The sequence below is a fragment of the Rhinoderma darwinii genome, chromosome 7 (genome assembly GCF_050947455.1).
Source record: "Rhinoderma darwinii isolate aRhiDar2 chromosome 7, aRhiDar2.hap1, whole genome shotgun sequence".
Taxonomy (NCBI): Eukaryota; Metazoa; Chordata; class Amphibia; order Anura; family Rhinodermatidae; genus Rhinoderma; species Rhinoderma darwinii.
The window spans coordinates 143,207,365-143,221,214 of record NC_134693.1 but is presented as its reverse complement, the minus strand read 5'-3'; the positions used below and the strand labels follow the sequence as shown (position 1 = coordinate 143,221,214).

Sequence of the window (13,850 nt, the reverse complement as noted above, 5' to 3'; positions counted from 1 at the left end):
CGTACATGTGGGTCATATGTGATCTCTCTGATTCCGGGTGCTCGACCTTTGGGTACATTTATTTACTGATGCAGTTTATTGGGATTGATGGCTGATGACCCTCCAGTGAGATTCCTCATCCTCCTTTCTCATCCTCCTTTCTCATCCTCCAGTTGTCGGAGTAAAGTTGGACCTTGAGGCTTGGGTGGAAAAGTTCAAAGTTCTGGCCAGTAACCATTCGGAAACCAACCCACAAGGACCACGCAAGGTGAGCCCGCGCCTCCACCATTCCCTGATCCATGGCAAACAGAAACGGTGACGGCACAGTCTCCAGTGATGGAAAGTGAAGCTGCTTTATTCCGCACAAGTCCCCGTGATGTTTCCTCACGACTGATAATAAAGCAGCCGCATTCTTCAGGACTGTGTATTGTCCTCTTCTCTATGGTTGGGCATTGGATCCTTCCCTGATGTAACGTGTGAGCGGCCGCTCTGGTTTGAGTCCAGAGCGCTGCTTCGTATATCCATCATCTCCAGGAGGTTACATGATTCTGTTGTAGATCCCGTACAGTTCTCTGTATGTTCTATACTGTCCAGACAAGGTCCTTATAGACATAACCACTGACGCTTCTCCTCCTGTCCCCAGCAATGCAGTCCTTTCAGCAGCTGTGAGATGGACTGTGACATCAACAGTGAGGTAAGTGGCGTCTGCCCCAGTAAGATGCACCCATAACATTAGATCAAATCCCATCATTACACCCAGCACCCCAGTTATTTATCAATATGGCACCCTCTACCAGCAGACCTGCCCTCTCTGTAGACAGTCCCATCCCATGACTGTTGTATTTGTTCTCTGCAGGACCTGTTATGCGTTCTCATTGATGATGGTGGATTTCTTGTCATGTCCAACCAGCAGGATCACTGGTCTCAGGTAATGAAAATACCTTCTCTGAATTCCACACAGTGACTCCACCAGCAGAATAGTGAGTGCAGCTCTGGAGTATAATACAGGATATAACTCAGGATCAGTACAGGATAAGTAATGTAATGTATGTACACAGTGACTCCACCAGCAGAATAGTGAGTGCAGCTCTGGAGTATAATACAGGATGTAACTCAGGATCAGTACAGGATAAGTAATGTAATGTATGTACACAGTGACTCCACCAGCAGAATAGTGAGTGCAGCTCTGGAGTATAATACAGGATATAACTCAGGATCAGTACAGGATAAGGAATGTAATGTATGTACACAGTGACTCCACCAGCAGAATAGTGAGTGCAGTTCTGGAGTATAATACAGGATATAACTCAGGATCAGTACAGGATAAGTAATGTATGTACACAGTGACTCCACCAGCAGAATAGTGAGTGCAGTTCTGGAGTATAACACAGGATGTAACTCAGGATCAGTACAGGATAAGTAATGTATGTATGTACACAGTGACTCCCCCAGCAGAATAGTGAGTGCAGCTCTGGAGTATAATACAGGATGTAACTCAGGATCAGTACAGGATAAGTAATGTAATGTATGTACACAGTGACTCCACCAGCAGAATAGTGAGTGCAGCTCTGGAGTATAATACAGGATGTAACTCAGGATCAGTACAGGATAAGTAATGTAATGTATGTACACAGTGACTCCACCAGCAGAATAGTGAGTGCAGCTCTGGAGTATAATACAGGATGTAACTCAGGATCAGTACAGGATAAGTAATGTAATGTATGTACACAGTGACTCCACCAGCAGAATAGTGAGTGCAGCTCTGGGGTATAATACAGGATGTAACTCAGGATCAGTACAGGATAAGTAATGTAATGTATGTACACAGTGACTCCACCAGCAGAATAGTGAGTGCAGCTCTGGAGTATAATACAGGATGTAACTCAGGATCAGTACAGGATAAGTAATGTAATGTATTTATACAGTGACTGCACCAGCAGAATAGTGAGTGCAGCTCTGGAGTATAATACAGGATGTAACTCAGGATCAGTACAGGATAAGTAATGTAATGTATGTACACAGTGACTCCACGAGCAGAATAATGAGTGCAGCTCTGGAGTATAATACAGGATATAACTCAGGATCAGTACAGGATAGGTAATGTATGTACACAGTGACTCCACCAGCAGAATAGCGAGTGCAGCTCTGGAGTATAATACAGGATGTAACTCAGGATCAGTACAGGATAAGTAATGTAATGTATGTACACAGTGACTCCACCAGCAGAATAGTGAGTGCAGCTCTGGAGTATAATACAGGATGTAACTCAGGATCAGTACAGGATAAGTAATGTAATGTATGTACACAGTGACTCCACCAGCAGAATAGTGAGTGCAGCTCTGGAGGATCAGTAATCTATGTATAGTGACTGTAGGTTGCAGCTGACAAACAGATTAGACGGATCGGATCTTCGTTGTATATTTCGCAGTTTTACCTTCACGTCGGTTATTTCAGTTGCACGTTAAACAGACTAAATACATAAACACCATTTGCGCTTTGTAACCGTCCTGATTGGCGCGGCGTCGGTTTGTGTTGTGGCGCCGCTGCTGATACATAAATCTGCGTCGTTACTGAGGTTAATTGCCCTTTCATGGAGCGTTTGTGTGTAATTGTCGCATGAAATCTGGAGGAATTGATGTCTTTTGAGCAGATGACGGAGCGCAGGGAAATCACGGCTGTAGGTTAATGATTTTGAGGATGTTTCATGTGGAACCTCAAGTCACAAAAATGTAAAGACGGTTGTAGAGAAGCCACTGTGGACCCCTCATTCATCTACTGCCCCCTGTCATTAACCCCGTGTTTATCATAGGTCGGGAAGTTCTTCAGTGAGGTGGACCCCAACCTCATGTCTGCGCTGTATAACGGCTCGTTCTTCACCAGGAAGGAGTCCTACGATTACCAGTCTTTGTGCGCCCCCAAAACCGAGAGCAACAGGGGCGCCGGCCCCAGAGGTATCTTTGTGGTAAGTTCTCAGAAATCATCGGTCCAAGCGGCTGCTCAGGGGTGAAGACCTAAGTGGCTGCAAGAGTTTACACCCCAGGGATAGTTGGAGTCTGCCGAGGTCAGGTGTAGGAACTAGTATTCTATACTCCAGCCACATCCAGAGCTGTATCCAGAATTTTTCTTGGTTCATATTAACTCTGTCTTCTTATCTCGCAGCATTTCTGTTAGCACCATACAGGGGTGTATTTGTCACTGCAGCTGTGGAGGTGACTGGAGGATAAGACCATGTGACTGCAGCTCTGGGTGTGAATGGAGGATAAGACAATACAACAGTATAATTGTGACTGGAGGTTAAGACATAATGTGACTGCAGCTTTGGGTGTGAATGGAGGATAAGACAATTGTGACTGCAGCTCTGGGTGTAACTGGAGGATAAAAAATTTTTTTACTGCAGCTCTGGATGTGACTAGAGGATAAAACAAAGGTTTTACACTGTTGAGGTTTCTCCAGTGTGAGGTGGAGCTGGGCTTTATATTTCCCTCTTCTTCTTCAGCCGACAATCGCTGACATCCTGAACCTGGCCTGGTTGTCCTCCGCTGCCGCCTGGTGAGTATAATGTGGGTGCGATGGTCTGCGACACTTTGTTTCCTGCAGGCTTCACCTTCGCTCTCCCCGGTGTATAATCACCAGCTTATAATTGACTCTCTACAGGTCGTTATTGCAGCATCTGTTCGTCAGTCTGATGTACACCAGCTGGATGCACGCAGGTAAGAGCCGAGGAGATCTCCTAGTCAGCGACTAAATCCTTTCCTGATTAGTAAGGCAGAGTAGAGTGGTGGGATTATGGGGGGTGAGGGTGAGGGTCAGCCTCTAGATTGAGTGAGGGGATTTTCAGGTGAACATTGGCTGCTCTGTAGTCCCCGGATGGAGCCCCCGGCATCTTTCAGCCTTTCCATTTTGTGTACAGTGGAAATCTCTGCTACCCGGGAACCATCAATAAGCTGCTGTTTATGGATCATGAATTTATGTGCATTCTAATTACAGTTCCTGTGAATACCCAGGGCAACTGCGCTCATTACCACATGAATACCAAATGAATTCCTCATACCTGCTTACTGACTGTTTCCATGTAGCAACATGGAGATTTTTTTTAATGTAACTAAAAAAATAAGTTTTCACTTATTGTTCAGAGTAGATTATATAGCGGTTCTGGTCCTGTCGGGGTGTGGCGGGTTAGCGGCCGTGTTGTCTGCCCCACTGACCGGGCTCTGCCCGCTTGTCCCGCTCTCCACAGAGGACATCATGGCTGAAAACATGGAGCCGCGAGAAGCCAGCTGCATCATGAAGCAGACGCAGTATCACTTCAGCAACGTCAATGCCACCTACTCCGCGGTCATTGATTGTGGACCCTGCTCCCGGTCAGTCAGGTGGAGTAGCGGGGGAGGGGATGGAGGCGGGAGATTAGCGGTTAATTAACCCCGTGTGGTTCTCTCCTCTGACAGGTATTTCCACGCTCAGAGACTTTCAAACACAAACCTCCTCTTCGTGGTGGCCGAGACGATGATCTGCAGTCAGTGCGACTCCATGAAGCTGGACCAAGCGGAGACGCGTTGTATCCTTCAGTGGAGATGATGGGGGTGTCCGTAGAACGGGGGTCAGGGCGGACCGATCCCAAGCGCTGCTCTCACACAGCTGAGGGTTTGTTGCATATGTGTCAGTGCAGATGATGCCGTGTGAGCTAATCACATCAGCAACACAAATCTCTGTCCTGGACTCCAGGCTGATAGTCCTCTCATATTCACTGACAGCAAGCAGAGGTCTTGAAAATGGTGAGGAAGTGAACCCCACAGTCTGCTTAGAAAGTTGCAGAACTTATTATACAATGATTTAGCGTCACTTTGGCCCCGTGCACACGACCATAGATTTCATCCGTAATTGCGGACCCGTTCATTTCTATGGCCCGCGGACATCTTCTCGTATATTCCGGGGAGGGTGTCCGGGCGTAGAAACCTTCCGCAAAAGACCTGTCCTGTTTTGTTATTTTACGGACTGTGCTCCCATGCGTTATAATGGGAGTGAGGTCCGCAAATGCAAACGAGTGTCCGCGGCCGGCCGTGCCAGTATTTACAGACCGTGATTACGGGAACAGTCGTGTGCAGAGGACCAGAGCGGCCCCACAAAGGCAGTGACGACCTGTGAGCGAGCCGTCCTGAGTCACCCAGCTTTCCCAGGATCAGATACCGCTGAGAATCTTGCTGCGCTTTCTCTTGATTGCAGTTTTATATCACCAGTTCTGTGTTCCCTGCGCTCCCTCACATGCTGTCAGACTGCAGCGCTTATTATCCATTGACTCCTGGTAACAGCTGAGGGTCCGGAGCAGTGTGAGCTGGTTCAGATGCCTCGATATCGCAAAGGTCCTCACGTCTGCTTTGACTACAACCCAATGGTACTGGTCTATTTTATCTACATACTGATGTAGCAGAGCGGAAATTGTCACATACTACTTTGGGGCTACATCAGTTGTTTACTTTCCTGAGTGCAGATAATGTAGTAGATGTTCCCTGCAGTCCTATGTAACACCACAGATAACACAGTGATAGCTCTCTGATCACAGATAATGTAGTAGTGTTACCTGCAGTCCTATGTAACACCACAGATAACACAGTGATAACTCTCTGATTACAGATAATGTAGTAGATGTTACCTGCAGTCCTATGTAACACCACAGATAACAGTGATAACTCTCTGAGTACAGATAATGTAGTAGATGTTACCTGCAGTCCTATGTAACACCACAGATAACACAGTGATAACTCTCTGATCACAGATAATGTAGTAGTGTTACCTGCAGTCCTATGTAACACCACAGATAACACAGTGATAACTCTCTGATTACAGATAATGTAGTAGATGTTACCTGCAGTCCTATGTAACACCACAGATAACAGTGATAACTCTCTGAGTACAGATAATGTAGTAGATGTTACCTGCAGTCCTATGTAACACCACAGATAACACAGTGATAACTCTCTGAGTACAGATAATGTAGTAGATGTTACCTGCAGTCCTATGTAACACCACAGATAACACAGTGATAACTCTCTGAGTACAGATAATGTAGTATATGTTACCTGCAGTCCTATGTAACACCACAGATAACAGTGATAACTCTCTGATTACAGATAATGTAGTAGATGTTACCTGCAGTCCTATGTAACACCACAGATAACACAGTGATAACTCTCTGATTACAGATAATGTAGTAGATGTTACCTGCAGTCCTATGTAACACCACAGATAACACAGTGATAACTCTCTGATTACAGACAATGTAGTAGATGTTACCTGCAGTCCTATGTAGCACCACAGATAACACACAGGGATAACTCTCTGATTACAGATAATGTAGTAGGTGTTACCTGCAGTCCTATGTAACACCACAGATAACACAGTGATAACTCTCTGATTACAGATAATGTAGTCGCTGTTTATCAGCAGTCCTATGTAACACCACAGATAACACAGTGATAACACTCTGATTACAGATAATGTGGTAGATGTTACCTGCAGTCCTATGTAACACCACAGATAACACTCAGTGATAACTCTCTGAGTACAGATAATGTAGTAGATGTTACCTGCAGTCCTATGTAAAACCACAGATAACACTCAGTGATAACTCTCTGAGTACAGATAATGTAGTTGATGTTTATCAGCAGTCCTATGTAACCCCATGTTCTCTCGCTTGGCTCTGCTTCATCTGTATGACGGTGTATGTGGTCGGTTGTACAGTTGCCGCTTCTGACTCTGCTTCTTCTGTCTTCTAGGAGGACACCTCGGACTGTGGACGGGGCTCCATGTTCCGGCCGTCTTGGCTCCTGCTGGCGTTCCTTCAGCTGCTGCTTCTGCGTCTTGTCTGCACCTCGTCCACCGTGGGTCGGGGCCTCTAGGTCTGCGCCCCTTCCTCCCTCCTTCCTGAGGCCACTTCTTGTTTAGTGACGTGGTTACCATGACAGACTGGCGAGCGCCACTCTTGCGCGTTGGGTTGAGTTACCGTGACAACCACCACTTGATTTGGATAATTTTACGGCAAACAACAAGGAGATCTTTTAGTGTCATCGGGAGTTACCATGGCAACCAGGAAAACAAAATATCATGGCAGTGGCAGCACTTACCTGTGCGTGGGGGCAGCCATGGCAGCTCCACGGATTTCTTGTTTCCTGTCCGTCTGTCTCCATGGTTCCTGTCTGTTCACCTGATTTTTTTTTTTGTCTTTTTAAGTTTTGGGGTCACCGGGTCAGTGGCTCTTTGCCGTCCTTGTCCATTTCTACAGCTGCTGTAATGAGCCGGAGCTCGTAGTGATGTCATATTTATCCAGGGCGATGATGTCATAGATATCCTTGATGATGTCATTTCTGATGTCAAATCTACCCGTAGTGATGATGTCCTATATATATTCAGGGTGATGATGATGTCATATTCCCATGATGATGATGTCATATCTACCCAGGGCGATTATACAAAAAGAGCGCCAGCCGGACCGGACTACAGATAAACGACAAGACTTTATCCTTTATATGGAAGCGATACAGGACCGGCAACATTTCTACCAACACGTGGCCTTTATATGGCCGAAACGTGGCCTGTCCTGTATTTACATTTGATGGAATGAAGTCTTGTCCTTTATCTTCATCTGTATCGTGAGTCCGGTGCGCTGCCGCTCTTTTTGGATCCTGTGTCCGGAGTTGGTGGAACCCGCAGCCAAAATTGCACGGAGAATCCAGAACTGGTGCTGAGGGATACAAGTGTTCTGTACCCATGGTGATGACGTCACAGCTTTCCTGGGTGATGATGTCATAGCTTTCCTGGGTGATGATGTCACAGCTTTCCTGGGTGATGATGTCACAGCTTGCTTTGGTGATGATGTCATATTTACCCCCAGTCATTTCTTCATGGCTATCCATATCATTTTCATATGCAAAGGAGTTGGGGTTTTTCTTATACTTGGGGGGACAATGACATTTAGTGAAAAATGAACAGTTCCTTTGGAGGGGCTCGGCAGCGTCGGCCCCTTTAAGCATTGCTGAGAATTTTGCCTTCACTCTTTCTAATAGTTTGCGACGCTCCTTCCTGCGGAACTGCAGCTTCCGGGATCTTCTGGCTCCGCAGTTCTGCAGCTTAAGTGCCAAATCCGCGTTTTTCTCCTTTCACCCCATTCCTGGGGACAAGCGCCCGCGGTCCGCCAAATTTCCCAATAGTACAATATTGTACCAAAGAATCAGGTTTGTGACATTGTCGCTGTCACCGATCCGCTTCCCCGATACATTAATTAGATGTAGAAGGTGAAGCTGTAATTCACCATGGACAGGTTACTGTCTCTTTAAGAGAGCCCCGTCTTCAGCCAACCTGTGCGTTCACAATGGCGCTTTGCTCATCCGTTTTTCCGCTCTGCGAGTGTGTAGACGCTGCCGCTAAGATACTCCGCTGTAATAATCCCAGGACAGAGCACAATCATTTCACAAGCACAGGGGGCGCTGCGACCCCCCCCCCAAAACCCGCACATAAAACGGTCACACTGTCAGCGCTATACAACGCACACGTAACGTCAGGCCAATATCCAATCAGCACAATAAGGGGGAGGGGCCTCACTGAAGACTTTTGCTCCGCCCTTCAGCCCCCGGACGATCGTTTTCGATTTCTGCTCAACCAGCGCTGTGCGATCAATGAATCCAGTATTAAGAGCAGGAACGAAGAACGAGACGCCAAAGCCCCGACCTCCCCGCAGTGTTACCCCCACATTCCCCTCAAAATCACAACATCCCCCGAGTCATCCACAAAAATCCTGGGAAAGCTGGGTGCCAGACAATATCCTTCCCTTATAGTTGTCACCCGGCTTCCCCAGACTCCTGCGCGGTATATCGGCCTCGTTATGGAGTGACACGGCCCGGTTTCCCATATTGCTGCTTGATTAGGCAGATTGTCCGTTCAGGAGTCTAGGAAAGCTGGGTGACTACCTCTGCGGAGCTGGAACTGGCAGTAACACCCAGCTTTTCCAGGAACAGAGATAATGAAGCGAGGTCTTGGATGTTATGATTTTGGGGGGACTCGATCCAATCTGAGGACTTTGCTCCTTTTGTTGCCATTCGCTGCCTTTCTCGCGTCCATCTTCGTCTACGTCTCATTCATGCCGCCATCTTGTTTGTTGTCCATCTCCAGTGATGAGACCTCCCTGCAGCTCTGGATACTATGGGGGGAGGGGAGACGCCATCATTTCTGCCAAGAGACGGCCGCCCGGGGATGGGGGAGGGGAGGCTCATGATCCGGTCCTTTTCTTCTGCTTGTAGCTTCGCTGTGTGTTTGGATCTTGTTTTGGGAACGTGACTGTGCTGAGGGAGTGGGTGATGTGTGTGCGCCAGGCGTCCGTCCGCTCGCGTTTATAGTCCGATCCTCCATTCCAGAACGAGAGAGCTATAAATAGGTATAAATATCTATAAATAATATATATATCCCGTACGCGGCGCGAGGTCATCGACTTCTCCTCATCAGTTAGTGGCTTTTATCCGGTGACTGGAGCAAAGTTTATTTATTTATTTGTACAGAAAAAGTTCCACAAGTGACAGAAAGTTTGTAAGATATCGTGCGTGCGTGATTCCTGTAAAATATTTTCAAATGGTTTATTACAAAGAATCAGTTAATAAATAATGTGCATATTTTCACTTCATCTCGGCCTCTTCCCTGATTCCGGCGCGTTTCTTCCTTATGTAATGACGACATGATGTGCCTATGTTCTCCTGACAACACTTCCTGTCCCTGTGCTATGGCACTTCACTGTTATCATAGGACCTCATTGTGACGTCAGAACTCTCAGGGGAGCCGTTATCCGCTGAGTCGATGAATATAACGATATCACGTTCTGTTTATGTCAGAAATACCGGGGAAGGCGATGGAGACCGCAGTGAGACCGCCAATGTGAACAGCGCCCAACCCAGTGTCAGAGTAGTCGTTACTCGGCCTCATGTGCAACTGACCGCAGGTGAGGAGAAGCACAATATTCTAGTTGCCATATACTTCACACAGCTGATGGTTTGTTACATTGTATCAGTCTAGACAATCCTCTGTGAGCTAAACACACCAGCAGCACAAGTCTCCCCTGTCCTGATAGTTTGTTACAATGTATCAGTGCAGTAGTCCAGGCTGTTTATATCACAGAGGATTGTCCAGACTGATACAATTGTAACAAACCCTCATCTGTGTGCAGGACTAGATCAGCATTGGTTTTAAAATTCTAGATATTATCAGGACTGTTCTCATTCACTGACAGCAATCTGAGATACTGAAATGGTTAAGGAATATATACACCGAATCTATAGAAAATTGTAGAACTTTTTATTACACAAGGACGAAGCTTCAGAATTCTAATCAGTAGGAAATTGAAGGGGGCGACAACTTGGCCGTCAATATCAAGCCCCCCCCCCATGACTCGGCCGTCACTCTCCAGCCCCCCCACATTCCTGGTCAGCTCACACCCGGACCTGCTCGTTCAGGCTGACGGGGCAACAGAAAAGCTGCAACTTTGGCAAAAATCTAATCTGAAATATTTTTTCTCAGTCATTCGGCACCTGGAGACTTTGTTGTGTAATTCCTGGGAAAGCTCCGGCCCTGTTCACACACGTAACGAAAGACGGCTGGAAATACGGAGCTTTTCAAGCGAAAAAAGCCTCTGATTTTCATCCGGTTTTTAAGCAACTCGCGTTTTTTGCGGCCGTTTTTGGAGCGGTTCTTCTATTGAGTCAATGACAAACGGCTCCAAAAACAGCTGAAGAAGTGACACGCCCCGTCGGAACAGAACGCCGTATTTCCCATTGAAATGAATGGGCAGATGTTTGGAGGCATTTTGCTTCCGATTTTTCAGCCGTTTTTCAGGACGTTTGCGACCGTGTGAACATACCCTAAATGACAATCTATATGGCCGCTATTAGTGTCACCCAGATTTCCCAGACTCCTGAATGGCACCGACCCTGCTCGTGCTGTGAGACGTCCTCCGTACGAGACGCAGCGCCATTCCCTGTGGCGGCCACATTCGCGGGCACTCCGCTTTCTCAGTACGAAAACAACTGTCCATATGTCCCATTATGACATCATATAGGGGCCTCCGTTCAGGACCCCCATGTGCCGGACGGAACGCTGCGTATTAAGAACGGACTCGAGCGGTCCGCCAATTACATCCATAACGGGCCGGCGCCGCCTCCTGGAATTATTGGATAATGAAAAGTTCTGCAAATTTCTAATAGACTTTGGGGAAGAGGAGGAGTCACCTGTAGCAGCCAATCAGACTGCTGCTTGCATTTCCCAATAGAGCTAGAATCTGATTGGCTGCTCTGGGTGACTACTCCACTTTTCCCTTGCACTAGTTCTGATAAATCTTGTTTGTGTTGTAATCGCTCGCCGTTTTCAAGATCTCTGCTTCGTGTCTGTGAGTGGAAACAATCATTGTTATTCCAGGGGCTGAAAACTCCTGTCCTTGGCAATAGTTTGTTTCCAATCTCCCTCCTGTCCAGATGGTTTGTTACAATGTCTCAGTGCAGGTTTCAGACTGTTTAGTTCACAGAGGATTATCTAAACTAGATACAGCTGAGAGTTCGCTACAATTGTATCAGTTTAGGTGCTTATTAGCCAATCAGAGCCACGACCTGTTCACATACGAGACTATCAGGCGGTAATATTAGTCCACGGGGGCGCGTGAGGTCATATTACGTTGCTCCGGCTGTGCGGGTGGCAGGTCTGTATTGGGTGGATGGGTGCAGGTTGCCCTGTGATGGGTGATACTGGGGGGGGTCACCTCAGGTCTCGGGACGGGTACGCGGCCACATTGGGATTTATTACTCGGATACAACATAACGTGAAATCCTTTTTAATCATGTACAAGAAATTTACAGAACAAAGGAAGCTGCAGCGCGGACCTGGTGGTCGGGGGATGGTAGATGATTACAGGGGCGGCCGCCAGGCGTTGGTCACCCGGTCTTGGTCTGGACCCGGATGAGGCTGAGGCACAGGGCGCAGGCCTCGTAACACGGGTCACACATGCAGTGGACGCAGGAGCTCCAGAACAGCTTCAGGCAGGAGAAGTTCATGTTCCACATCTTTATACAGGGCCCGACGTACCAGATGTGACAGCACTGCACGCAGGCGAAGTCCAGCGCCCAGCAGAAGGCCAGCGGGCAGCCGCACAGGACCGACAGCACAATGTAGCAGCAATTCTTCACCCCACCAAACGTCTTGTAGGACATTCCCCAGACCCCGGGGATGCTGTGAGACCCTTCAGGCTCCCCAAAGGCGTCTTCGAAGAGAACCTGGAGGAGAAGGGGCACAAAGAAGGGAACGGAAAAGCCGTAAATGAAGAGACCGCCGGAGGTTCAGTCAATTTACCGCAATGTCTTCCCTTCCTACAACCCCCAGAGTCCTCCACATTCATGTGTTACAGGGCCGGTGCAGTCCTATGTAAATCATCATTGTGGACTGAAACATTCTGCAACTTTCGCATAGATTTTGTGTTTTATTTCCTCACCATTGTAAACAACTCTGCTTGCCATCAATGAATGGGATTATTCTTGTTTACATCCAGGGGATGAAAAGCCATCCTGACCTAATATTTCACACGACTGAGGATTTGTTACAATGTATCAGTCTTGACAATACTCTGTGAGCTAAACACATCAGCAGCACATATCTCTCTCCTGTCCTGATAGTTTGTTACAATGTATCAGTCTAGACTCCATGATGTTTCCATTCACTGACAGCAAGTTGAGATCTTTAAATGTATCGTAGCTATAGATCATTTTTTCCCCTCTACAATATACATTATGAGAAGGTTTCCGCTTCCACTGGGGAATAAAATCCTATTAGTATTCACAGTAAGAAGCATCAGTACTTATAATCCTGCCCGCTGCCCCCCCCCCCACCTCTGATGCCACCTGTGCCCCTTATGACCGCGGAGGGGAGAACACAAAACAAAACTTTACCCCTGATAACTCCTCTGTGAGATAAACAGCCAGGACTCCAGACTGATACATTTTACCTGCACTGATACATTGTAACAAATTATCAGGACAGAAGAGATTTGTGCCGCTGATGTGTTTATCTCACAGAGAATTGTCTACACTGACACATTGTAACAACACTTCAGCTGTGTAAACAATAATTAATATTTAGTGACAGCAAGCAGAGATCTTGAAGTAGTGAGAAATGGAAACACTAATTATAAGAAGAGATCCATCATTGTATACACTGTAACAAATAAGAGAAAACTATCACCCCCCCATAGACGCCAATTCTACTGATCTATGACCCATAAGGACCCCCAGACCTGTCACCCCCTTCTCTTCTGTACCACTCACCCGGACATGATCGTTCATGTCATTGGGGTCACGGTTCTCCATGTCGAGGGGCATGGGCTCGTTGGGGATGGACTTGGGTTCGGCCATGACGGGAGGTCCTCCGCGGTCGGATCAGTCTCTGCGTCCACATTCCCCCGCTCTCCTCTTATAAAGCTGCTGAGCCGACGTTTCCATGGGACTGAGCATCAAACAGCGGCAGCGCCGTCCATGGTCCCTCCCATCTACCTGACACCAGGTGTTATGGAAACTGTCAGCAAAGTCACTGACAAAGGGTCAGAGGTCATAGATCAAGGTCAAGAGGTTCCAAGTCACTGACTGATATAGAGGAAGATGATCTGTAATATAATGTGCAAAACGGAGAGGTATATAATTCACACACTGTATACATATATACCCCTACACTGTATACATATATACCCCTACACTGTATACATATATACCCTACACTGTATACATATATACCCCTACACTGTATACATATATAACCCTACACTATACATATATACCCCTACACTGTATCACACCTGATAGGAT

General features: G+C 47.0%; 2 protein-coding genes across 2 annotated transcripts in view; one reads left to right on the top strand and one right to left on the bottom strand.

Moving 5' to 3' along the window:
- The window catches only part of CACNA2D2 (calcium voltage-gated channel auxiliary subunit alpha2delta 2), a 98,353-nt gene extending 88,710 nt beyond the window's left edge, over nucleotides 1-9,643 (top strand). The window contains exons 28-37 of the mRNA XM_075832534.1: nucleotides 153-247; nucleotides 623-673; nucleotides 836-907; nucleotides 2,789-2,941; nucleotides 3,476-3,528; nucleotides 3,634-3,689; nucleotides 4,217-4,340; nucleotides 4,425-4,534; nucleotides 5,286-5,368; nucleotides 6,750-9,643. Coding sequence (XP_075688649.1) covers nucleotides 153-247; nucleotides 623-673; nucleotides 836-907; nucleotides 2,789-2,941; nucleotides 3,476-3,528; nucleotides 3,634-3,689; nucleotides 4,217-4,340; nucleotides 4,425-4,534; nucleotides 5,286-5,368; nucleotides 6,750-6,872 — 920 coding nt within the window. The 3' untranslated portion in view covers nucleotides 6,873-9,643. The remainder of the gene's footprint in view (nucleotides 1-152; nucleotides 248-622; nucleotides 674-835; nucleotides 908-2,788; nucleotides 2,942-3,475; nucleotides 3,529-3,633; nucleotides 3,690-4,216; nucleotides 4,341-4,424; nucleotides 4,535-5,285; nucleotides 5,369-6,749) is intronic.
- Nucleotides 9,644-11,817: 2,174 nt separating this feature from the next.
- LOC142657431 (caveolin-3-like) lies at nucleotides 11,818-13,622 on the bottom strand. Its single transcript, XM_075832462.1, has 2 exons — nucleotides 13,317-13,622; nucleotides 11,818-12,272 (listed from the first exon to the last, which is right to left on the bottom strand). Exons 1-2 carry the CDS (start codon nucleotides 13,401-13,403, stop codon nucleotides 11,934-11,936), a joined length of 426 nt encoding a protein of 141 aa, XP_075688577.1. The 5' UTR covers nucleotides 13,404-13,622; the 3' UTR covers nucleotides 11,818-11,933.
- Nucleotides 13,623-13,850: the final 228 nt, after the last annotated feature.

Bases quoted from the DNA above. Each gene is read 5' to 3' on its own strand.
- LOC142657431 (XM_075832462.1), bottom strand. From the start codon at position 13,403: ATGGCCGAACCCAAGTCCATCCCCAACGAGCCCATGCCCCTCGACATG. The intron at 12,273-13,316 runs GTGAGTGGTACA...CTTCTCCTCCAG, and splicing joins ACATGAACGATCATGTCCGG to GTTCTCTTCGAAGACGCCTT.